This window comes from Sphaerodactylus townsendi, linkage group LG07, assembly GCF_021028975.2.
Source record: "Sphaerodactylus townsendi isolate TG3544 linkage group LG07, MPM_Stown_v2.3, whole genome shotgun sequence".
Lineage (NCBI taxonomy): Eukaryota > Metazoa > Chordata > Lepidosauria > Squamata > Sphaerodactylidae > Sphaerodactylus > Sphaerodactylus townsendi.
This window is the reverse complement of record NC_059431.1, coordinates 38250084-38274106: the sequence shown is the minus strand read 5'-3', so window position 1 is coordinate 38274106 and position 24023 is coordinate 38250084. Positions and strand designations below refer to the sequence as shown.

Sequence of the window (24023 nt, the reverse complement as noted above, 5' to 3'; positions counted from 1 at the left end):
TGGTCTCCCCCTCCCCCCGATTTCTCTGCTCTCTGCGATGTTTCTTTCTGCTGGCAAAGTAGCGATGTTTCTTTCTGCAGGCAAAGAGGAGCCCGGCGGCTCGGCCACCCCGGCCGCCGGAAGAGCGCCCGCAGCACGGCCTCGCCGGCTGCGGGCTACAGAAGTGCCCGCCCTGCTTCTTGCAGGGCGGGCAGGCAAAGAGGAGCCCGGCGGCTTGGCCATCCCGGCCGCCGGAAGAGCGCCCGCGGCGCGGCCTCACTGGCCGCGGGCTACAGAAGTGCCCGCCCTGCTTCTTGCAGGGCAGGCGAAGAGGGGGCCGGCGGCTCCACTCATGGAGCCGCAGAACAGCGGCGGAAGAGCCGCATGCGGCTCGCGAGCCGCGGGTTCCCGACCCCTGGCCTAGCACATCCGCAAAGCTGGCTCTTAGATAAACTGTCTGGTTTAGAAGGGTAAACCAAAAGCCACACAAGTTATTTTTTCCTTAAAAGAAGAAAACTGGTTCTTTGAATTATGCCTGGAAGATTCCAGGAAGCCAGAGAGCACCCTGAAAGCACCCCTAGTACATGTTCCCAGAAGGTCCCCTTTCCAACAGGACATCTCATCAAGGCTATAGACAGCCTCCTAGTCAAGCCTTGAGGTTACAATTGAGGCTAAATCAAAACCTTGGCTATTGTCTCTACATAAATATATTTTCACTGGTGAGGGGAAAAGTGAGATGAGCATATCAGTGGTGTAGCATGGGTTGAGCGTCTGCTGCTGCAGAAGGGCTGTGGCCACCAGGTAGGCTAACAGTGCGGGGCCAAAGGGCGCCTCAAAGGTGGTGGTTGAGCCCAGGAAGAAGGCTTCCATACCATGCCTGTAGAACTTGGCCACCGCTGACACCACCCCCAGGTGTCTGTTGAGCAGAGCTGGCTTGGAGAAGGGTGGGAAAAGGGTGGCCGGGACCTCATCACCCACCCTGTAGGTTCCGAAGAGATGAACATGGGTGAGATGGTCGGTGGTTCAGCCTGCACCTTGTGTAGTGCCAGCTAATGGTCCACCGCCACCAGGGCAAAGGGGCTCTCGTCACTCAGCTTCAACACCGCCACAAAGGCTCGGGCCCAAAGGAGTGGCAGTGGCGAGGTGGGTGCCCAAATTCCCTGGATGCTAGTGGGGGAAACTGCCACTGGGGCCACCACCTCCCACTCCAGTTCCTCCGGTCTGCAGAGAAGCCGGGTCAGCCAGGTGCAGGCTGTGGCTTCACTTGCAAGTCAGCGCTGGCTCTAATGCGCTGCTGTCCAGTGGGGTGTGTGGCCTGGCTTTCCCTCCAAGCTGCCAAGCCTGCTCCACTTGCTACCTTGGCCAACATGGAGCGTTGGAAGGGCTGGGGCACTCGGATGCTGCTTCCATCCTTTCCTGGCTCTGGCCTCCAGTGATTGGCAGGGGACTTGGGACATTTGAGCAGCATGGTCGAAAAGCAGAGTTTGGAAACGTGCACAGGTGGGACTGGACAGAGAGCAATGATTGGCAGAGGCCAGGGCTGTGCAATTGGCTCCCATTCAGGCTGGGTGTTCAGCAGGGCACAGCCCTTGCTCACTCTCCCATGCTTCTCACCCCCTTCGAGCTCTCCCCCACTTCTGCAAAATTTTCACTTGGGCCTTTTCTGCGTGCCAGATTTGGGGGGGCTGCATCGGCATGATTCATGCCGATGCCAGCCCAGGGGCCGTTCGCACCAACAGCCCCACGGACTGCGCAGCTGGTGGAGCAGGCTCCGCCCAGCCGCGCAGCCCCCCAAACGGCTTCTTACCTTCTCCCTGGCTTCCGTCACTCTGAGGAGGCCAGGGGACATGCCCCCATGGCCAGAGCGACAGCTACAGCGACGGAGGCCAGGAGGCATGTTCCCTGGCCTTCTCAGAGCAACGGAAGCCAGGGAGAAGGTAAGAAGCTGTTTGGGGCCGGCGCAGGGAATATGCCAGCTTCCACCCACTGCCATTTGCTTGGCAACGGGTGGAAGCCGGCATATTCTAAAAACCTCGCTCCCTGAGCGAGGCTTGAATACATCGTTTGGGGAGGGAAAGAGCAGTGCTGCATTGTTTTTGAACCACTGCCTGTGCGAAGCGACCCCCCCCCCCCCGATGTTTTACCGGGCCGGAATCGGTAATTCCGGCCCATGCAGAAAGGGCCTTGGAGAAGGAGGGGCTGCAAAGTTAGTGCCTGGCTGTCCAAAGGGTGCCAAGGTGGGAAGTGGCATGTCAGGGGAGATTTTCTGTTTTCTTTTAAAATGTTGTGCTCCTAAGAATTTTGCACCCAGGGAAACCGCCCCTGTGGTCCCACCCAGGCTACACCACTGGCTCACATGAAACTTGACATCTATCAAAAATTAGCCAAAAATGTCCCCCTTATTATCACAAACAGTATCAAGTACAAGGCTATCACTCAGAACCTGGCTACAAGTCTAAGTTTTGTTTTGAGTTTTTTTGGCAAGTTCTTGGTAGAACAACTATCACATACCTAATATTACGCTTTTAATAAAATTAGGTTTATTAAATATAAAATGTTTAAAGAGTTTAAAGCTAACAGAGATAGTTCTCAAATCACATTATTCTCTTACAGGACAGCAAGCAAAAGAGACAGAAAAGGAGAAGAGATCAAAATTTCTCCTTTGTTGTTTCTCCCTCATGGCAGAACATTTTTTAAAAAAGTTTCCATGAGTCTTTTCTCCTCTCTCCCCTACAATTTCCCTTCCATTCTTTTGCTTTTTGTGTAGGGAAAAATGACTGGAAAACAGAATCAGAATACATTTTCTCATACAAAGAATAGAGGCATTTTCACCAAGAAACTAAAACCCCTTGAAAATGTTTCAAAAATCCCAACATTTTAGATAAAACAATTAAGATTTGTATCTGATAAAAAATAAGCTCTTACAGTTGAAATTGTTAGATTTGAATACAAATTCCTTTAATAAGGTACTATTAGAATACATAGGCCCAGGAAAATGCTGGAGTGTGATGGTGTTGCTATAGCAACATGATTAGAGCCTCTCTGGTGCTTTCTACTGTCCCAGCCTGTCTAATTTAAAAGATATTTGCTTGTATAATGTTTTCCCCTGTTATTTCCAGTATGGGTTAAGAAAAAAAGCACCATTCAAAATATTTTACTTCTTACACTGGAACTACTATCTAAATATCAACAATTGTGCATTAAATTCAAGCTTAACACTGCTTTTTTCCAACAAAACTGAGAGGTCAGGTCTGCTTGTTAGCAGCATTCCTCCTCAAATGAAATCATACACAGTATAGTAAATAGAAGAGAATCCCATTCTCCTTGTGATCCTTGAGTCATGGTAATTGTTTGCAACAGTCTTAACCAATTCCTCACAATAATGAATGTGCTTGCTGCAGCCACCAGCTCAGGATCTGGGATCACTGTACAATTAGACGGGAAGTTACAGGAAGCAAACCCATTCAATCTTACATCTCACCTACTAATCACATTCCTGCTTGCATATATTGATATATTGTCAAAAAGTGGATTTATCAAATTGAAGGCCTAGGAAAATAGCTTTTATTGTTTAACGATATGAGCAATGTGTAACTATTGCTGTAATTACTACTGATGCCAGAAGTGGAAAGGAGGGAAGAATTTAAATATACATGTTTTCCATGGAAACAGTCAAGAAAGCTATTGTGAACAGATGTAGAAACAGGGTGGAACATCCTGGGGACTGATTTCCATAACCCCACAGGTTTTCACTGAGGTTGAATACCTAGAAACTAATTGAAACTCCAAACCTAAAGTAACAAGGTTTTTGGGGTTTTTTTATTGGTTACCCAAAATTTCTCAGATTCCAAATGTAATGATACTGTCTACTTTGCCGGTAGGACACCATTGAAAACTGAAGGATCGCAAGATTTATAACTCTGAATAAAAAAAATGAAAGGAAAGCTCAATATCTACCTTTTCCATCAAAACTGTAGATTTTAATCTGATGCTAATTTATTTTCATTGAAACCTTGTTAGTATAGCACCTTTCCACACCCGCTGCCTTTCTTAATGAGATACAGGGCAGCTGCCAGGCACTCTTCCTTTCTACTCACTTGGTCTTCTAATTCTTCACTATGACAACCATATTCCACTGTGCACTTCTGCCCCCAGCACTACCAATTGAAAATGTCAGAAATATAATGAATGAGATGAAATGTCAAGAAAAATAAATGAAGGCCTTGTATTAAAAACACATACTGTTGACAAATCAAGTCACGCTTCTTTTAACTTCTCAAACACAGATTAGAAACACATAGATCCGAAGCCCCTGATGTCCAAAAATTCACAAACAAGGGAATATGCAGGGTGAACACACACACACACAAACACACACCCCTCACTCCTGGGAAACCATCATGAATAGGTGACCAAAATCAGTTTCTCTGATTAATGATGTATTCAAGATGTCTACCTTCAAGCTGTGCTGCAGTTCACTATTGCAGTCACACTTCACAATTACCAGGAAGGTAATTAATTTTAAAAGTCTTATTGAACAATGTTACACTGGCTAGATTATACCTCAGAGATAATGGGCTCTTAACAATAAATCGTCATGCAATTAGCTCCATCTGCGTCCTTTGGCTGTTAATGATGGTGACTCTTTCTTTCTATGGATTAAGACCATATGCTGGAGATCTTATTGAAAGGAAAAAGAAGAAAGCTAGGATGTGTGTTTTGTATTTCTACATATGAGACATTGCTGGTATGTGACTGAAACACACAGTTGATCAATATTCAGGTGTAAGCAATTGTGGGAGACTGAGCTGTCAATTTTTTCTCCAGTTTTTCCTCCAAGAAGCTCAGGGAGCATTCCTCACAAGTGAGAATAAGCAGGACAAGGGGCAAAGTGGGATATGCAGGGGGAAGGGGGAACAAGCAAAAATCACCACCCCTTCATCCAAAAACATAAGTACCCTCAAGTCTCTGGAACGCACAGCTGAATATATGTCATTAAGCAATATACCTATCACTTAATAACCATCACTTCAAGACATTATGTGACTCCCTTCCTGGGGCTCAAGAGAGGAAGTATGTGGGTAATTTGAAGGGTCACTCTTGAAGAAGAAGCATAAAGTTCTGCAACACCACATAAGACTTGATGGAATTACCACAGAAGACACCAGAAGCTCAGAACAATTCCAGACAGGATTTTTAAAAAGCTGTAATTATCTGATATTCTAAGGATGCTCCTCAATAAACCTGAGCAGCAATTGGGTTTTTTAAGTGACTTCAAATTTCAAATCAGCCTGGTGTAGTGATCAAGAGTGGTGGACTCTAATCTGGAGAATTGGGTTTGATTTCCCACTCTTCCACATGAACGACAAACTCTTGTCTAGTGAACTGAATTTGTTTCCTGCTCCTACGCATAAAGCCTGATAGATGACTTTGAACTAGTCACAGTTCTTTGGAACTCTCTCAGCCCCATTTACATCACAAGGTGTCTGTTGTGGGGAGAGGAAGGGAAAGAAGTTTGTAAGCTGCCTTGAGTCTCCTTACAGGAGAGAAAGGTGGGGTATACATCCAAACCCCCTTCTCCTCCAAATTACCAGGAAATAGGAAGAAAACAGGATATCTCACTTGTTAGGATTATTCACACCCAAGCAAACATATCTCTACCTTCTCCTTATATTAAAAAAAGAAAGAAACAACAATGGCAGATCTACAATAGTTCTCTAACATTCAATATCACATTTTAGACACTTGTTTGTACAAATTCATGATACAAGCCCAAATCTTTGTTGGTCAACTTCTCTTACACATGCTCACACACACACATATGCACAAAATAGTTACACCATATAGGCAATTCAAATACATCCCACAGTCCAAAGCTATCCATGTCACTGAGACAATTCACCATAAAATAGATTATTTCAGGGTAATAAGGAACAATCCAGTGAAATTTTAACACTCTGGACTTCCACTGATTAATTCTCATTCATATAATAAATAAAACCCACATTTCAAGACCTAGAGGTAATTCAGACGCACTGTCACATTACCCTTAAGAGCAGCCTTGTGAGGTAAATCTTATACTGTTATTATTGCCAGATTGCAGTAATGGCAGCATATGCAAGTCTTATTATTGGAAACCAGAGTGACATTTGAACCTGCAACTCATGAAACAGGATTTGAATATGATAAACTTTCATGAGATCATCCCCTATATTCATACTCCCCACCCCAGTTTTCTATTGCCACTTTGAAAATACAAGAACTGTTCTTAAATCTCAAACTATTTCAGTAACAAAAACTAAGTGAGCCACCAACGAAAAGGTGACAAACTATATTCTATAAATATGTTGTGCTATACAAACCTGAGAAACATGCTTGGTTTTTCTTTGTGTGTCACTTTTGCTGTAGGCATTTCTGCACAAGACTTTTCTTTTAAAATCAGGACACATTTGAACAGGCCTGACAGCTTCCATTTCCTAATTCATCATCACTGGGAAAAATGGAAGTTTACAATAATCTTAACTACAGGTCACTCACAAAGTCTTTTCCAACCTGTACAAAAATTTTACGTCTGCTGTGGTGATTACAAATCCCATCACCACCAGTAACATATAAAAGTACACCTGCTGGTCAATGTTGACACCCAAACACCCTGACATAAGTAGTTTTCCTTTTTTTAAAAAATTCAAACCAGTAACTTAACAAAAGAACAATTAGAAGTCATGCATAATAAATAACCAGATATGAAGTCATAGCTTATGAAGTCCTATGCAAATAGTTGCTTAGATTTCTTCCCAGGTATACAAAGCAAACTTTTAAAGATTATTTTTACAAAACAATGCAGGAGGCAAAATTTAGGTTAGGTTGAGGATTTGTACATATCTAAAGGTCACCTAGCTAGCTTATGTGGAGAAGAAATCATTTGAACCTGATTTCTCAGTCCCTAGTCTAACACTCTAACCACTATACCACAAGACTCGTTTATTTTTTCTGCAATAATATAGGTAGTCTTCTGAACTGTAATGAACAGTTCATTCAGTAGAGAACACTACTCTTTCAGTAGTGTTCTCCAGCCGTCTAAAAAGCCCTCCATTGCCCCAAACAGAAGATGGCATAACTCCAAGGCCTGAGCTGTGGTATTCTCAGAAGCAAAGGCTGGGTAAAAGCCAACTAAATTTGGCTCTTGCCCCAACACCCCCCCCCACGTCTGATCAGATGCCAACATACCGGTAGCTCAGCAGCGACCCCCACTTTTGGGTTTCGCTGCTGCAAAGCTGCACAGCGGCCAGATGCCAGCCTCCTTCTCCTCTATGCCATTGGAGATGCCCCTCACACTGGCAGAGAGAGCAAAAATACTGGCATGAGCATAATCTGCATCTGAGCAGCAATCCCCTCCCCACCTTTGGATTGGGTTGTAAGTTTTATAAAATCATGGATAAATTCTACTGTGAAATAACAACTGAGTAGTCACAGTTATAAATACATAAAAAAGAACTTGCACTACAGTTGGATTCCGGATACATAATGTAGCTCTCCTGTACCATCTTGATGGCCATCTGTATTTTCTAGCAATTACTAATCTTTCTGTTGTTTTCAAACACCATTACCCAGCTGTTGCAACAAAAGTGAGGTGACTAATGATGAAACCATAATTAAATTATTTGTTGCAAGAGAATATGTAGATGAAGGCCATTGATGAGGCACAAATTCAGCAAACCCTCAGATTTTTTGGTTACAGTTCCTATTGTACTTCACAAGAAAATTATCTCTGCCAATATTTCATATAAGGTAAGACTTTAGGACATAGAAAACAGGTGCGCTTGTTTACAAGGCAAGAAAACAAAGATTTTATAAATGGTAGGACTCAGGCACTGTGCTATAGTACACCTTTCTGTTTTGGTAAGAATACAGACCAAACTTTGTGCAAGTTTTCAACTGAAGCACAAATTTGATTATACCATGATCAGAAAAACATGCAAGACTCCTGGATTTGGGGTGGTGGGGACATTCAACCTGAAGATCTTTCACCTAGCCATCTGTCACAATGACCTATCAAATGTCAATCCAGAGATCAATGGAGAATTTCTCTAGTCTGACACCCATTACTTCCCCTCTACATCCCACCTGCTTCCTTTATATTCTGCACCACATGCCCATGACCAACAAAACCCATAATCCTAGGCAAGTACAGCGACCATATCCTTCTCAGTTTGAGTGAGCATCTCACCTTCTAAATCAGCCAAGATGAATTCCCTCATTCTGAGGGACACTTGGGGTAGTAGGGACAAAGTCTTTATTGCTCTTTTCCACAACATTTTTCCAGATACTTGCTGTGTGAATGGTGAGCCATCTCCAAGATGAAGTCATCTAAAGTCTTGTATTTTCGTTAGCAAGCAACTATCTTTATTCTGCTTTCTGTAATCCCTCTTTTCAGCTCACAGATTTCCTCACAAGTTCTTCTCTTCTCAATTTATTCTTCTCTTCTCAATTTGTTCTCTGATACTGAGAGATCTTCTGGATTATTTCCCCTCATAAACCTGCTCCTCAAAACCATTCCACCAATTAAGGGAAAAGAGGTAGAATCCTTTCCTGCATCTCACATACACACAAGCAACTTATGTTCAAGATGAAAATTACTGTCTGGCAGTACGGCGCAGACCGAGCTCATCAGATCTTGGAAGCTAAGAAGGGTCAGTATTGGATGGGAGACTGTCATGGAAGATTCTGCAGAGGAATGCAATGATAAGCCACATCTGCTTCTAACTTGAAAGCGCCTTGCTGGGGTTGCTGTAAATCAGTTGCGATGTGATGGTATTTAGCTAAACAGTCACATGTTTATTTGACAATATTTTTGAAGTCTGTGGAGGCAGGAACATACACAGGTTCCAATATCCCTCCTTTTAACACTTGATAAGGATCACCCCCTTTTCCTAGGAGCTATTTTCCCAAGGCTTCACTTCCATCATTCAGGATCCTTCTCAATCCTTCCCTCTCCTTCTCCCCAACCCCCGAGTTACCAACTTCTGACTACCACTCTCAACTGCCACTTAGACTGATATAAAGTATCTGCAGGTAGCCATCCATCACAGATGCCCTATTATAATTCATACTAAATGGCTTAATTCAGATGACTGGTTGTGGTGGGTTTTCCAAGCTGTGTGGGTGTGGTCTGGTGGACCACAGCCACACAGCCCGGAAAACCCACCACAGACAGTTGAATCCGGCTGTGAAAGCCTTTGACAATTCAGATTACCTTTTATAAAAGATTGTATAACGGGTATCTCAATGGACATTTGCAATGATAGTTAAATGGAAACTTCATGTACAGATGCAGTTTATCCTGTGGAATACCAGGGGGTGGAATAACATTCATGCTGGCTAGTTGTTGTTCAAAATAGAATACTCAATTGCACTGACTTGATCTGATCCACCAAAGCCATTCTTATACTGCAAGGAAAAAAGGTGGCCTCGTTGAAGCTTGCAATCTTTCCAGTGACAGGAACTACTAAACATATGTTTCTGCTTTCATGCCACTAGAAATCCCAATTCACATATAAAAATGAAAAAAATACTGATATCTTATTTCACCAAGCAATTAATCATATGTACATGTCAAAAAAGTAAGCACTTTTACCTTTTCAACTCAACCAAAGAACCCTTCTTTGGTGGTTCTTTTGATTAATGTGTTATACCCAGAAGTAACCTTCAATTCTTGCAAATACACGAGAGAATTCAAAAATAGCATTTTTAATTAAATTATCACCTGGAGAAAAACCAAGGAGAAGCAAAAACTATGAGGAGTCCTGTAATTTCACATCTTTTATTGAAGGCAAAGCTGGTGGGCTCTCTTTAAAATGCCCTTTTGCACTGCCTGAGGGTAGGAAACACAACATCTGCAGTGGAACTAAAAGGCTTTTTAAAGGCTCTCAAATATAGGGTTAACAACCGTAGATGCACATTGTAAGCAACGGGAAATAAATGTCTTTCAAAGGACTGGAATATATGGTCTTCACTGAGGAAGAATTCTGAACTAAATAGCTTTGTTAGAGGCGCTCAATTAGTTTTGCCCTGAACCATGAACCAAAATCAATAAGGCAGAAGTTGACTTCAATACAGTTTCAGCTCCACCTCAAAGACAGAACCTGTGCTTGCCCTTAAGCCTCAGCACTCCTGTAAAACTAAAACAATGCTTGTCTACCACACAGCAGGGTTTTGATGCAAAGACTATAAAAGCACTACAAGCCTACAAGCCAATGCATACTTACCTAGAAGTAAGTCTCACGGAAAACAGCACCATTTAATTCACAGTGAACACATGTGGGATCAGGCTACATACATGCTGAAAAAATCTGAACTCTGATGACCAACTTTAGTCAACTATATAATGGCCCTGATCACTTACCACAACAGCACGCGTGTTCTCCCTATAAAACTAATAGTAAAAAAGACCTTAGATCAGGAAAACACACTGTGAAGATCTACAAATTACCTAACTAGCTGGTTGTGGAGCTACAAACTAAGAAAATGTGGGCCCCTTGTAGTCCATCTTAGCTCCTGCCACCAATAATATACCAGGTGATAATCAGCATCATATTTGAAAGCAGCACGCAACCAATTCAGATGAAGGCCTAGAAGCAAAGCATGTATTTTACACTGACAATTGCTATGGCTCATAAACAAAATTCCATAATCAGTAAAGATACTTACTTGTAAAGATAATACTCAGCTTGATCCACTTGTTCCCGTGAAGAAATGTTATCAATAAACTGTAGAAAAGAAAGCCTTAGAAATTACCAGTTCTCAAACCATAATGGAGAATAAAACCACACAATACACATCCCTTAGGTTTACTTCATTATTTAAAAAAAATGCCAGCCAAAAGTGTATTAAAATTATTTACTACACAGCACTTCACAGGACAGCATTTTTTCAAAGAAAGAAATTAAAAAGCAATTGTTCTATAGTTATATGTACAATGAACTGGTTTTGCAAACGACCAAATTATGACATGTGGATTGCAAAGACCTGCCATAATGTCTTCCAAACATTTTCTGCACTGCGTGATGGCCATAAACACATTTAGTCACAAATGGAAAACAGGTAGAAATAAGGCAAGTTTTATCAAGTTATTAAGTGGATAACTTCTGCTCAATTAGTAGTGGGCTAATACTGCAGGTACAATGAAGTCTTAGCCATGGCTGCACACTGAGGAAAGCATACAGCTAATATCCATAAATCTCAGTTCTGAAGGAGAAAATAAGGCCATGAAGGTAGGTTTGATGGAATGAAAAAGTAGGTGAGGTAACTTCAGTGATCACAGTGTGAGACTGTTAAATACACTGCACAACACATTGATTCTTTAAAAAAATAATTTATATTCTGATCTCTTCAAATGTATATGAGCAGGTCTACATGCAATTATAAATGAAAATCACACATGGCACAATTTTTCCTGCTCTTACAAGAAAAAAGAGCTTTCTCAATAGCTATCACTGGCAACATCAGTCAAAGGGATCCTCACCAACAGTGTCTTGCAAACTTTTGTCTATGGCTGAAACCAGCATGAAAGGACAATGACTGAAAGGAACGATAGATTCATATAGGAGCAGAGTCAAATTAGAGCACCTGGCTTAAAGGAGGGAGCCTGACATCACAGATGATATCCTGGTCTAGCTGCAATGATCCATGCAACAGTCACCTCCAGGTTAGACTGTTATAACTTGCTATATGCTGGCCTGCCCTTGCGACTGATCTGAAAACTCATTTCCCTAGTGATGATATATTGACATCCCTTGGTGATATGATGGGGTGTCTTGTAAAAAGAGGGGCTGCCATTTCACAACACATATTAGAGACAAGGCAGCAACTTCTCACACAGAAATCCCTGGAGCAAGACACCTAAGAACATAGATCAATACATTCTCTGTCATGCAAAATTATTTTTTGCACAACACTAGAGGATGACACATATCGGTAGTTAAATGAATAAACTGAAAGATTTTTTATAAGGAAAACACTTTTCACATAAAGTCTACTCAAACTGTGCAACCTTCTGGTACCTGATTTATTGAGGGTCAACAGGAGAAACACTTTTCTTTTTCTTTGAAAATAAGCCAAACAAATTCACTGAAACTAGGAATATCAACAATTGCTACACAGAATCTCAGGACAGCTATCTAAACAATTAGAATTTCTCTAACCTGTCAGGAACCTGGACTGAAACATGAGAAACAGAATATTTTACTAGACCACTCCACTGTAAAAATTAATTCCAGATCTCCTACCATATTTCAAGATCCCATGCAAAATCTAATAAACATAAATTGTTATGTCAATTATTATTCCATATGTCAATACAGTAGTGTATTGACATCCACTTTCTTTCAGATCAACTGTCACAGTAAAGTTATGGTTTTCTACTTCAGGCAGTTTACCTTTTTTTTAAAAAGTCTAATTTAACATATTGCTTTAATGCTATATTGACATTTCTGTGACCTCTTTGTGCCAGCGGTACTTTATCGACCTTTTAGAATTCAGAGTCTTATCTGTAGGCCTAAGGGAACTGAAGCATGGAGCTTGTTTTACAAAGCATTAATGCTACTTACAACTAGAGGAAAGTCATTTCACTAGTGGGGCAAATAATGCAGATTAAATGATAACAACAACACATGAGAATAGCAATTAGATTGGAATAAGTACCCTCTACCAAGTCACCTCAGCTGAGATGCCCAGGACCTTAAATCTCTAGAACTGTGATCTCTGATATTAGTCAGGTATCTGTACAAAACAACATTGCACAGCAAAATTAAAGTTTCCCGGAACAAATATGCCTAACTAAACTTTCCTGCATTTCAACAGTATACGCTGGATGACTTTCACTTTTATCTCAACTGGAATATGTGTTCTTACCCGGGATATGGTTAAAGAGCTGACTGGAAGCTTTCTGTCATAGGTTTTGTCCATCCAAAAGGCCAATTCAGCTGTATAAGGAAAACAGACATTTTCAGTTTTCACTAGTTATTTATTATGGTGCTTTTAAAATGCAAAGACCAGGAAAGCTATTTTGCAATCAGGACTAGGAGACAAATTAAGCAGGAAATTTTTCTTTATTTTTGAAAAAAGTACTTTCCACATCTGCCAGAAAACTGCCACTTGCCTCTTGGCCTCCAGCGAGCACATATGTGTTCTGAAAGAAGGTGAAATAGCAACTGAAGGCAGTAGCATGGATTCTCTGACTATCCTATCAGTATACCGAGTAAAGCTTGAGGACTTTCGCTAGCCTAAAGTTGGATCCAGCCTGTCCCCCACAATAGCACTGAACTATGTCACCTGAGCCATGGGAATACAATACAGCTTCAAATAAATGCACCTGTGGCCCTCTCTCAGATTAAGTACACACACAAATATACAGATTCCAAATGCAGAAGGTAGCATATGAATAGCCTTTATTTGCATCATTGTTACAATAGCAGTATTTGAGATATTTCTATTGTGTAAAATACTATTGGTCAGAAAACAATCCTGATGTTTCCAATTCTATTAATCTTTCATACAGCAAATTATTTTATGAAGTACTCATAAATTATTTCTATCTCACAGAATCTAGAAATCTATGCCAGAGCTTTTGCCCTACTAAAAAGTATGCACTACTGACACGAATCCGACAAACATAACATAAAAGACTTTTAAAAAGAGAGTATGAATGCTTTGAAAGCAGGGATAAAAGCATCAGGTTAACTACATCTTCTCTTGGATTGTCAGAAAACAAATGAATAATTTATTCCTGTTGTGTCTTTTTTATATAGCTGTAGAATTTCTACACATAAGCAAGAATTTTCCCAGAGGTGATCACAATACACACTATTGTATCATGCCCTCTATTATTATTTTGTTATGCAGTTTGTTGTGCATTTGTCTCTGAATTTCATGTGAATCTCCCTCTCATGTGAACTGTGCTGACCTAGTTGCTCAAAACCATGCTAATTGAAAATAAAATGCATTCCCTAAGTTTGGAAAAGCGGTTAATAACACAAGCCAAAGAAATTATTAAAAAAAACCCAAAAGGCTTCTTTTAAAAAGTGAAAGGTTTATCCTACTGAATTGAACGGAAGGAACCACAGACTCGGCAAAAGAAATGCTGTCAAGTCAATTCTGACTTATGGTGATTCTATGAAATAATGACCTCCAAAATGTCCTGTCGTTGACCGCCTTGCTCAGGTCTTGCAAACTGAGGACTGTGGGTTCTATTAAGTCAATCCATTTCATCTTGTGTCTGTTCTTTTCCTGCTATCCTCAACATTTCTTAGCATTATTGTCTTTTCATGATATGACCAAAGTACAATAGCCTCAGTTTGGTTATTTTAGGTTATAAGGAGTGTTCAGGGTTGATTTAATCTAGATCCAGCATATTTGTCTTTTTGGTTGTCCATGGTATTTACAAAACTCTCATCCAGCATCACATTTCAAATGAGTCAACTTTCTTCCTGTCAGATTTCTTCCCATCACTGTCCAATTCTAACACCTATAGTCATGGGGAATATTAAGACATGAATTATCTTGATCTTGGCTGCCAGCAACACATCCTTAATCTTTCCTAGCTCCTTCACATCTGTCTGTCTTGGACTCAGGCCCTTTCCGGAGCCTCTCCAGCAGCAGAAATTATGCCGGTGGAGGGGAGGGGGCTGTTCGCACGGGAGCATGCGAACGGCCCCTGAAGAGGCCGACGCAAAAGAGGTGGCTCCGCATGGAGCCGCCTCTTCTGCGTCCCTCCCCCACTCACCTCATCTTCCAGCGTCAGTCTGGAGACTGCAGGGACCCACCCATGCTGCCCTCTGACCTCCTGGGGTCGGAGGGCAGCGTGAGCGGGTCTCAGCAGCCCTCCAGACTGACACTGGAGGACGAAGTGAGTGGGGCCGACGCGATGGCGGCGCTTTCCAAAAACCTCCCTTGGGAAGGGAGGTGGAAAGTGGCGCCTTCACACTGCTCGGGGCCACACAGGACGGCGCTGCTGCGTTGCAGCGGCAGTGCCTGTGCGAACAGAACCCCAGGGACCTGTGTTTTTCCATCCCTGGGCCACTGGTTTTGGCCCTGTGCGGAAAGGGCCTCAAACTCCTTCTGATTTCTTCGTTCCAGGTTTCGTTTTGGTTAACTGAGCCAAGGACTAGCAGATTTTCAACTATTTCAATTTTTTTCCTCGTCAACCCTAAAGTTGTGCAGTTTCTCAGTAATTATTACATTCATCTTCTTGATGTTCCACTTTAATACTGCTTTGGACTTTCTGCTTTATCCATCTTCAGTACTCATTGCAAGACTTCACTATTTTCTGTTAGTAAGGTGGTATCACTTGCACATCTCAAATTGTTAATGGTCCTTTCGATTTTCCTTCATCTAAATCTAAACCATTTTTTTCTAATGTTCTGCATATAGATTAAAGAGATGGGGAGATAGAATACATCTTTATTTGACACACTTGCCAACTGAAAGTCCTTCAAGACCAACAATAAACTGTTATTTAAATACATCCAGAACAGAAAACAGCCAGAGAAGCAGTTAGGTCTTTGGATGACCAAGGAGTAAAAGAATAGTTAAAGGAAGGTAGGGATGACAGAGAAGCTCCATGCTTTTTTTGTATCTATATTTACTGTGGCCTGAGTGGAGCATGTCCAAATATCACAGTCACTATTTTGAGGGAGTTTGAAAAATTGAGTCATATTGAGATGACAAAATATGAAGTTGGGGGAATTGGGGGATCTAAAAACCATTAGGTCTCCAGAACCTGATGGAATACACCTGAGAGTTCTCATGGAACTCAAAAATGAGGACTGTTTATCTACTTGCTGATACAACTTAACACTAAATTCAGCCACTCTACCAGAAGACCAGACAGTAGCAATTTTAAAAAGGGGACCAAAGGGAGATTACTGATCTGTTAGCCTAATATCTGACCCAGGCAAATTAGTTGAAACTGTAATAAAAGATTGAATTATTAGGCATATAGAGAAACACAGCCTGCTGAGGGAATACCAGCATGACTTCTGCAAAGGGAAGTTCTGTCTCATCAACCTTTTGGAGTTCTTTGAGAAACTAATCAAGCACATAGATAATGGTGTCCCATTAGACATTACATAACTGGACTTTCATAAGGCTTTTAACAAGGTATCTAACCAAAAACTCCTAAATAAACATCGCAAGTATAGGATAAGAGTATGACCTCTCTTATGGATTAATAACTGGTTAAATGACAGGAAGCAACGAGCAGGAATAATGGATAGTCCTCACAATGGAGTGAAGTAAGCAGTGGGGTCCCACAAAGATCAATATTGAGGATAATACTGTTTAATTTGTTCATAAATGATCTGAAATTAGGGTGAGTAGTGTAATGGCCAAGTTTGCAGATGAGACAAAATTATTCAGGATGGTGAAAACCAAGGGTGACTGTGATTGGTTCCAGAAGGATCTCCACAATAGGGTGAGTGGGCAGATGAAGTTCAATGTTGGTAAGCTGACGGACATTGGAATTTAAAAAATTTCCATTTCAACTACATTCTAAGAGGGTTGGAACTTGCTGAGATTGAGAGGGAGAGATTTTGAAGCCATAGTACAAGGCATAAAGAAATTGTCAAAAAGGCAAACTTCCCTCTGTGATACACCTCTGAAGATGCCAGCCACAGATGCAAGCGAAAAGTTAGGAACAAGATCTACCAGACCACGGCCAGACAGCCTGAAAAACCCCCAATAACCAATTGAATCTGGCCATGAAAGCTTCAAAAATACATCTATATTTGGGGTTATTAGGAAAGGGATTGGAAATAAAACAGCTGTTATTATAAGACAAGACTTGGGGGGGGGCATGATAGAGGTTTATAAAATTATGACGGAGACCCTATGAGGAAAGATGAAGGACTTAGAAATGCTTAGTCCTATTGGCAGCAGAATATAGGACTTGCAATAAAGTGTTTAAATTATAGATAGAAAGGTTCCAAAAGGATATTAGGGGGGTAAACTGACAATAAGAGTTGTGCAACAGTGCAATCAGCTACCTAGGGAGGTGGTAAATTCCCCTCAGTGGCAATCTTTAAGCAGTGTCTGGACAAACAGTTCTCTGGGATGCTCTAAGCTGATCCTACATTGAGAAAGGGGTTGGACTACTAGACTGTATGATTCTCACTTTTTTGCCCTCTCCCAAAATACTGCAACTCAAGGGCATCCAATGAAACTGATGGGAAGTAGATTCAGAACAGACAAAAAAATGATTAAAATATGGAATATGCAGCCAACAGACGTGCTGATGTCCATAGGAAAGCTGCTGGTCTAGCAGGAAGAATTATTTACCTTAGACAACATGATGGATATTGACTTGGAAAGGTTGTAGGATTGTTGGTTGAGTTCTTAGTGTAGTATAACTCTCAGTTTTACTTAGCATAATAGAAGAGATGACAATATATGCAAAAAAAATCCAAATGCTCTATTTGCTGACAAATGGGAATTGCTGAGGTACCTTTGAATGTCAGAGGAATTGCTCCAGGGAAACCGGTCAATCTTTAACTGACATAAACAGCTATCTATATTTTGCATCTTCTGTAATACTAGAATGTACTATTTACTGACCCCCCACAAAACCTAAATTAAGAAAGGCAGTATGGGAATCTTACTAATCAAGTCAAGAAAATCCTACATAGTTCTAAAAATCTAGCCAGTTATAAAACATTACCTTCTTAGATAATGAGATCTAGGATTGACTATTGATGAAATGTGCTTTAAAACTGTCCATGGAAATTAAAATTCCTGTTCCCAGCAACTAGGTGACTCAGGAGACCAGTAATGAGAGAGAAAATGTTTTCAATTCCCAAAATTGTTGGCTGAAATCTAGTTCAGGTCAGCCCCAATCAATAAAGGGCTATTGTATAAGAGATGCTTGAAATCCCTTTTATACCCATGGGCTTGGTTCAGGACCTAATGGGCAAACCCACAGTACACAAGCTCAAAGGAAAGTTTGCTGGTAGTGTCTTTAATGATAGAATTAAATGTAAATATGAAGGAATAAAATATTGGATAGTTAGGGACTGTGGTGTATAGTGTAGTGCATAGGTATCATAAGTAGGATCCCATTATTTAATTTTTCTATTGATCAATGTGTCATGTTAGTAATTACGCTTTAGTTCTTTTAAACTTCTAAAATCCTCATGCACTAGTTACTGAATATCCCATTTTGTTGATTGTACTGACTCACTATGTGTAATCCAACGTGAGCCCCTGTGAGAAAGGCAGACTATACATAAAGTAAATAAGTAGTCTTAAGGCATTCCAACTCATTATGCAACAGCTAAGAAGGTAAAGGGGATATGTTCAAAAATGTTTTGATCAATATAAAATGAAAAAATAGGTTGTTTTTATTGATTCTCTATGTAAAACCTTAGGAAGTATTATGTTCTAACCATCCATCTCTTTGGTAAAGCACAGAGAACTGGAATAAGCCAAAATTAACCTATGCCTTTTTCAAATTAAGAATGTGCTATAATCACAAAGATATTGCAGAATCACCATTCCTTCCAACGTTCTTTAGAAGACTGGCACAAATGCAAGCTTTAACTACTGTAGCAACAAACTAAAGGATCTAAACAGGTCTAAGGGAAAACTAGTTGATCATGAGGGTGATTTTTTCCCCAAATGGAAAAAAAAGTATGATCTTCCAAACACATTTATGTAAAATGGAGTCACGTTATATTTATGTATGACTGAATCAATGCTTTTTTCCTCCCACGTGGAAATTATTGTGTGACTGAGAAGATTTCACCCTATTAGTGTAAAAAGGAATCCCCCCACCAGCGTCCACAAAACAGCAGTGCCATCTTGTGTTCAAATAACACATTTCTCAGGGGGCACCAAGTGCAAGCTGATAGTTTTGTTTTTTTCATACAACTCAGAGAACAGTTATGATCTAGTCTTGCGGGTGCAAGAGTTAAAATGTCAAACTAGAACTGGAGAGACCCAGATTTAAACCATTATTCAAACATGAAGTTCTTCTGGGTGGCACTCAGGCATGATCCAGAAATCTATATTTTGCACTTAGCTAACATAATGCAGTTGGATATTACATGCACAGACTGAAATTGATTATTAATTATGTGATTATGTAGACACTTATGACATTTACATTTGTAAATATAATACCACGTGCTATATTGGATTTATGTTTAAAACAGTATTAAACTTTCAGTAGAATTTAATAACAGGCTGAATAGTTAATTGAAGTTACATTTGACATTAAGAATAGGATTTCGTGAGAGCCTGCCAGTGTGCCATGCATGGTTTTGAATACAATGATCCAGATTTAGGCATGCATTTAGTTAGCTTTCCTATAGAAGACCATTTAACTCCTGGCCAGAAGTACTCTTCAATAATGTTTCAGATTTAATGTATTGTCGAAGGCTTTCACGGCCGGAATCACTGGGGTGCTATGTGGTTTCCGGGTTGTATTGCCGTGTTCTAGCAGCATTCTCTCCTGACGTTTCGCCTGCATCTGTGGCTGGCATCTTCAGAGGATCTGATGGTAGGAATGGAAAGCATTTGGTGTATATATATAATTAACCATATATATATAATTAACCATATATATACTGTGAGGTCAAAAGGTGAGGCCCTTTGAATAGAGTAGCCTGGTATGTGAGTCACAAAGAGTCTGTAGCGTGGGAGTAACAATGAAGATAGCAAGATCAATAGGTGAATGCATCTGAATAGAAGTTTCCTGGTCTTTGTTCCCTTTGGTTGCTACTGTCTATAGTTGTCCTGTGTTTGTGTGGAGCTGATTAGTCACTGTCTTGATTCTAGAGTTTTTCAACACTGGCAGCCAAATTCTGTTCATTTTCATGGTTTCTTCCTTCCTGTTGAATTTGTCCATGTGCTTGTGAATTTCAATGGCTTCTCTGTGTAGTCTGACGTAGTGGTTGTCAGAGTGGTCCAGAATGTCTGTGTTTTCAAATAATATTCTGTGTCCAGGTTGGTTTATCAAGTGTTCTGCTATTGCTGATTTTTCTGGCTGAAATAGTCTGCAGTGCCTTTCGTGTTCTTTAATTCGTGTCTGAGCGCTGCGTTTGGTGGTTCCTATGTAGACTTGTCCACAGCTACATGGTATGCAGTAGACTCCTGCAGTAGCTAGAGGACCCCTCTTATCCTTTGCTGAATGTAGCATTTGTTGAATTTTCTTAGTGGGTCTGTAGATTGTTTGTAGGTTATGTTTCTTTATCAGTTTTCCTATACGGTCAGTGGCTCCCTTGATGTATGGTAAGAACACTTTCCCTCCAGATGGCTCTTTATCCTTGTTCATGTGGCTTGTTCTTGGTCTTGCAGCTCTTCTGATGTCTGTAGTAGAGTAACCATTAGCCTGTAGAGCCCAGTTTAGGTGATTCAATTCATCTTGAAGGAAGTGGGGTTCACAGATTCTGTTTGCGCGATCTACTTAAGTTTTTATGGTGCTCCTTTTTTGTCCTGGATGATGATTGGAGTTTTTGTGTAGATATCTATCTGTGTACGTCGGTTTTCTGTATACTGTATGGCCCAATTGTTGGTTTGGTTTGTGGATAACTAGGACATCTATAAATGGCAGTTTTCCTTCATTTTCTTTTTCCATAGTAAACTGGATGTTAGGGTGGATCTTGTTGATATGGTCCAGGAACTTGTTTAGTTCTTCTTCTCCGTGGCTCCAAATGGTGAATGTGTCATCCACATAATGGAACCATATGGTGGACTTTTTTGGTGCTGTTTCCAGGGCTTGTTCCTCAAAGTGTTCCATATAAAAATTTGCTATTACAGGGCTAAGAGGGCTACCCATGGCTACCCCATCTTTCTGTTCATAGAATTCATTATCCCACTGGAAGTAGCTGGTAGTGAGGCAATGTTGAAACAGGGCTGTGATGTCTTTTGGGAATTTCTGGTAAATGAGTGCCATGGTGTCTGCTATGGGGACCTTGGTGAATAGGGAAATCACATCAAAGCTGATCAGTTTGTCATTAGGGTTGAGTTAAAGATTGCTGATTTTTTCAATGAAGTGAGCAGAGTCCTTAATGTAATGTGTAGTCAGTCCAATATGGATTTGTAGTTGAGCAGCCAAGAATTTTGCCAAATCATATGTAGGGGATCCGATTGCACTCACAATGGGTCTGAGTAAAGTGGAGTCCTTGTGGATTTTTGGGAGTCCATAAAGTCTAGGAGGGTGAGCTTCAGATTTGCAGAGACATTTGCTTATCATTGGATCAATTGAGGAATTATTAATCAAGGTGTTGGTTTTTCTGGTGATTTTGTTGGTGGGGTCCTGTTTTAGCTTTTTGTATGTTGAGGGGTCCAACAGTTGTCTGATCTGAATTGAGGTTTTTGATGGCTTGTCACTCTTTCCTTGTTATGATACTGGAGGGAAGTTTTGCCTTTCTCAGAATTCTTGCTGTTCCCCTTCTCACTTCCTCCACTTCTTCCTCAGGGAGATGATAAATCGCTGATTCCACATTAGCAATGATGTTTTCTACTGGAATTCTGGTGGTGGTAACAGCAAAGTTTCCTCCTTTGGCTAAGATGGATACTTCGTCATCAGAGAGTTGCCTCTCAGTCAGATTGATGATGGTTCGTGATGTATCCAATTCAGGTTTCAACTGATGTTTTTGGCATTTGTGGAATTTTTGTTTCTGTCTTTTAGTGTGGTAAGCCATATCTTTCTCCATTTTACTGTAGGTGAAGTTGTCAATTTTATCCGAGTCTTGGGCACTCATCTTTTGGCTGGTGTTTCAGATTAATTATCCATATTGTACACAAGCAATACTACTAAAGAATTCTGTTCTCATTTCAAACTTCGGGGGATAGGGCGGGTTATAAAACTAAACAATAAATAAATAAATAAACAAACATAACATAACTACTGCATGCTTAACATTGACTAAATCAATCAAAAATTAAACCATCCTCCATTGTTACATAGATTATTAAAGGAAAACAGTGACATCAGTCCATGCATGTTTCTTACCCCAAAGAAAAGCAACTCTTCAGGAAGGAGCCCCACAATGATTTTAGCACGTGTATGACTTTAAACTGAGAGATGAGTTGGAAAGAGAAAAGGGGACGAGGGGAGATGAGAGAGCTATATGATTGGCTAATTTTAGAGTGTCGTGTGGGAGGGCTGTGCTGGACTGGCAGAAGATGTAAGAGTGTGTTAGGGTTTCAGAGTGAGAAGTCAGAGTGTCGAAGTGTCGAACTCTGTGAAAGAGTTAGTCAGAAAGTCAGAGGGTACACAGAGAAAGTGAGAGCCTCGATAAACTGTTAGACAAATTGAAGACAGAGAATCTGAGAGAACTGAGAGAGAAAAGCTGTCAGAAAGCGTCCAAGTGAATTCATGTTGAGTGAAGTCTTCCAAGTATTTGTTGCCTCAGTTTGATTTCATTTTGTAAATATTTAGCTTGAAACCTTGAAGTTACCTATCAGCTATAAATAAAATCTTACTTTGAAGAAACATTTGAATTCCACCCTGCTTTTCTTAAAACCACGTGGGCCATTCACTTTGCCTTATAAGCTCATACACGCTACCAGAAGGAGATAAAGGGTGGGATGGAATTTATATTCCTTGTGGCAGCTACCAAATGGGGAAGAATTAAGGGAACAAATATTAGTTGGCTCTTATATGTTTATTTATAAAGAAAAAAAGAATGCTTTTGGTGGCCACGGGTGGAAGGGGCATCACAAGCCCCTATTGAGATGACAGCTTTCCATCCATTAAACTTCCCCCATTAATAAGATTTTAGAATCATAACCTAACAATAGCTAACTGTCCCACTTGATAAGGGTGCACATTCTTGGCTAACATTATCAAACAACTTCAAACACCAAAAAAAATTATAAATATTTGAATGTCTTCTGAAAATATATATAAACAGTACATTCTTGCTACTATTAATTATAAAGTCCATTATAAATCAGTGATTACAAGTTTCTCATACATATCTGATGAAGTTTCAAATATGTATAACCTTTCAATATACAAATATGTATAACCTTTCAATATACATTTGAATATACAATATCATACAATATACATACATTTCAAATATGTATAACCTTGCTTGGTGGCTAAAGTTGTAAGATTATGTGAGCCAAGAATGTGCAACCTTATCAAGTGGGACAATCAGCTACTGTTAAACAATAATGAAATTTAAAATTCTATAAATAGGGGAAGTTTAACTGACGGAGAGCTTTCTTCTTAGAAGGGGCTTCCAGTTCAGAACCTTCAGAGGTACTCCAGCTTCTCAGCATGCTTCGATAGAGTAGGCGTATTCTAGCACTCACACCTGGTAGCCAGCAAGTTTGACAGGAGACCCAAAACAAAAAACTCCACAGTGACCACTATGCACAAAAAGGTGTGGTACATGAGGGCAGGGGCAAAACAGTCAGGGGGGATAGCTCAAGTTTCCAGTTCTGTAGTGGTTTGGCAAATGTCGAACGTACCCTTGTGCAGCAAGCAAGGGGGTAGGGAGATCTTCACCTCAACCCCACCAGTGCAGAGAGTGACAGAGGCCTCCTTAGCCCCACTACCTTGCAGAAGAATCCATGAAGCACATGCTGAGGAAGATGCATCAGTTACTGTTGGTGTTGACAGCAGCTGCAGAGACGTGACTGAGACTTGGATGTTTCAAGTTTGTTGTCAGGGGATGGGCCTGTGGCTGAGCTGCCACAGATCTCCCAAGGGTTACCCTTGTATGTGTTCCAGTCTGCTGCACATGGAGATCCAATAGGAACAGCTCGGGCTCTGACCACTGACCCACTGTTTTACCCAGACCCCCAGACCCTTGCCTGCAGAACATACCTGCCCCAGGGTATTCATAGGGCTAACCCTGCTGGTCCTTCATCTTAGTGGAAAGGCATATTGGGACAGTCACGCCTGTCAGGAGACAAAGAGGCTTGAAGCTTCTTTGCCCTGCTGCACCCCTCCCCAATAAAGTGTACTGAAAAATCACAACCCTGTATTTTTGACCCTGTCTAGGGGCGGGGTGTTATTGGGGGATAGTCTTATT

The 24023-nt window shown here is 40.8% G+C and overlaps 1 protein-coding gene across 1 annotated transcript in view; it reads right to left on the bottom strand.

Moving 5' to 3' along the window:
* The window catches only part of MRPS27 (mitochondrial ribosomal protein S27), a 62182-nt gene that overhangs the window by 35162 nt on the left and 2997 nt on the right, over positions 1-24023 (bottom strand). The window contains exons 3-4 of the mRNA XM_048503426.1: positions 12889-12959; positions 10687-10745 (exon numbers count right to left, since the gene is read on the bottom strand). Coding sequence (XP_048359383.1) covers positions 10687-10745; positions 12889-12959 — 130 coding nt within the window. The remainder of the gene's footprint in view (positions 1-10686; positions 10746-12888; positions 12960-24023) is intronic.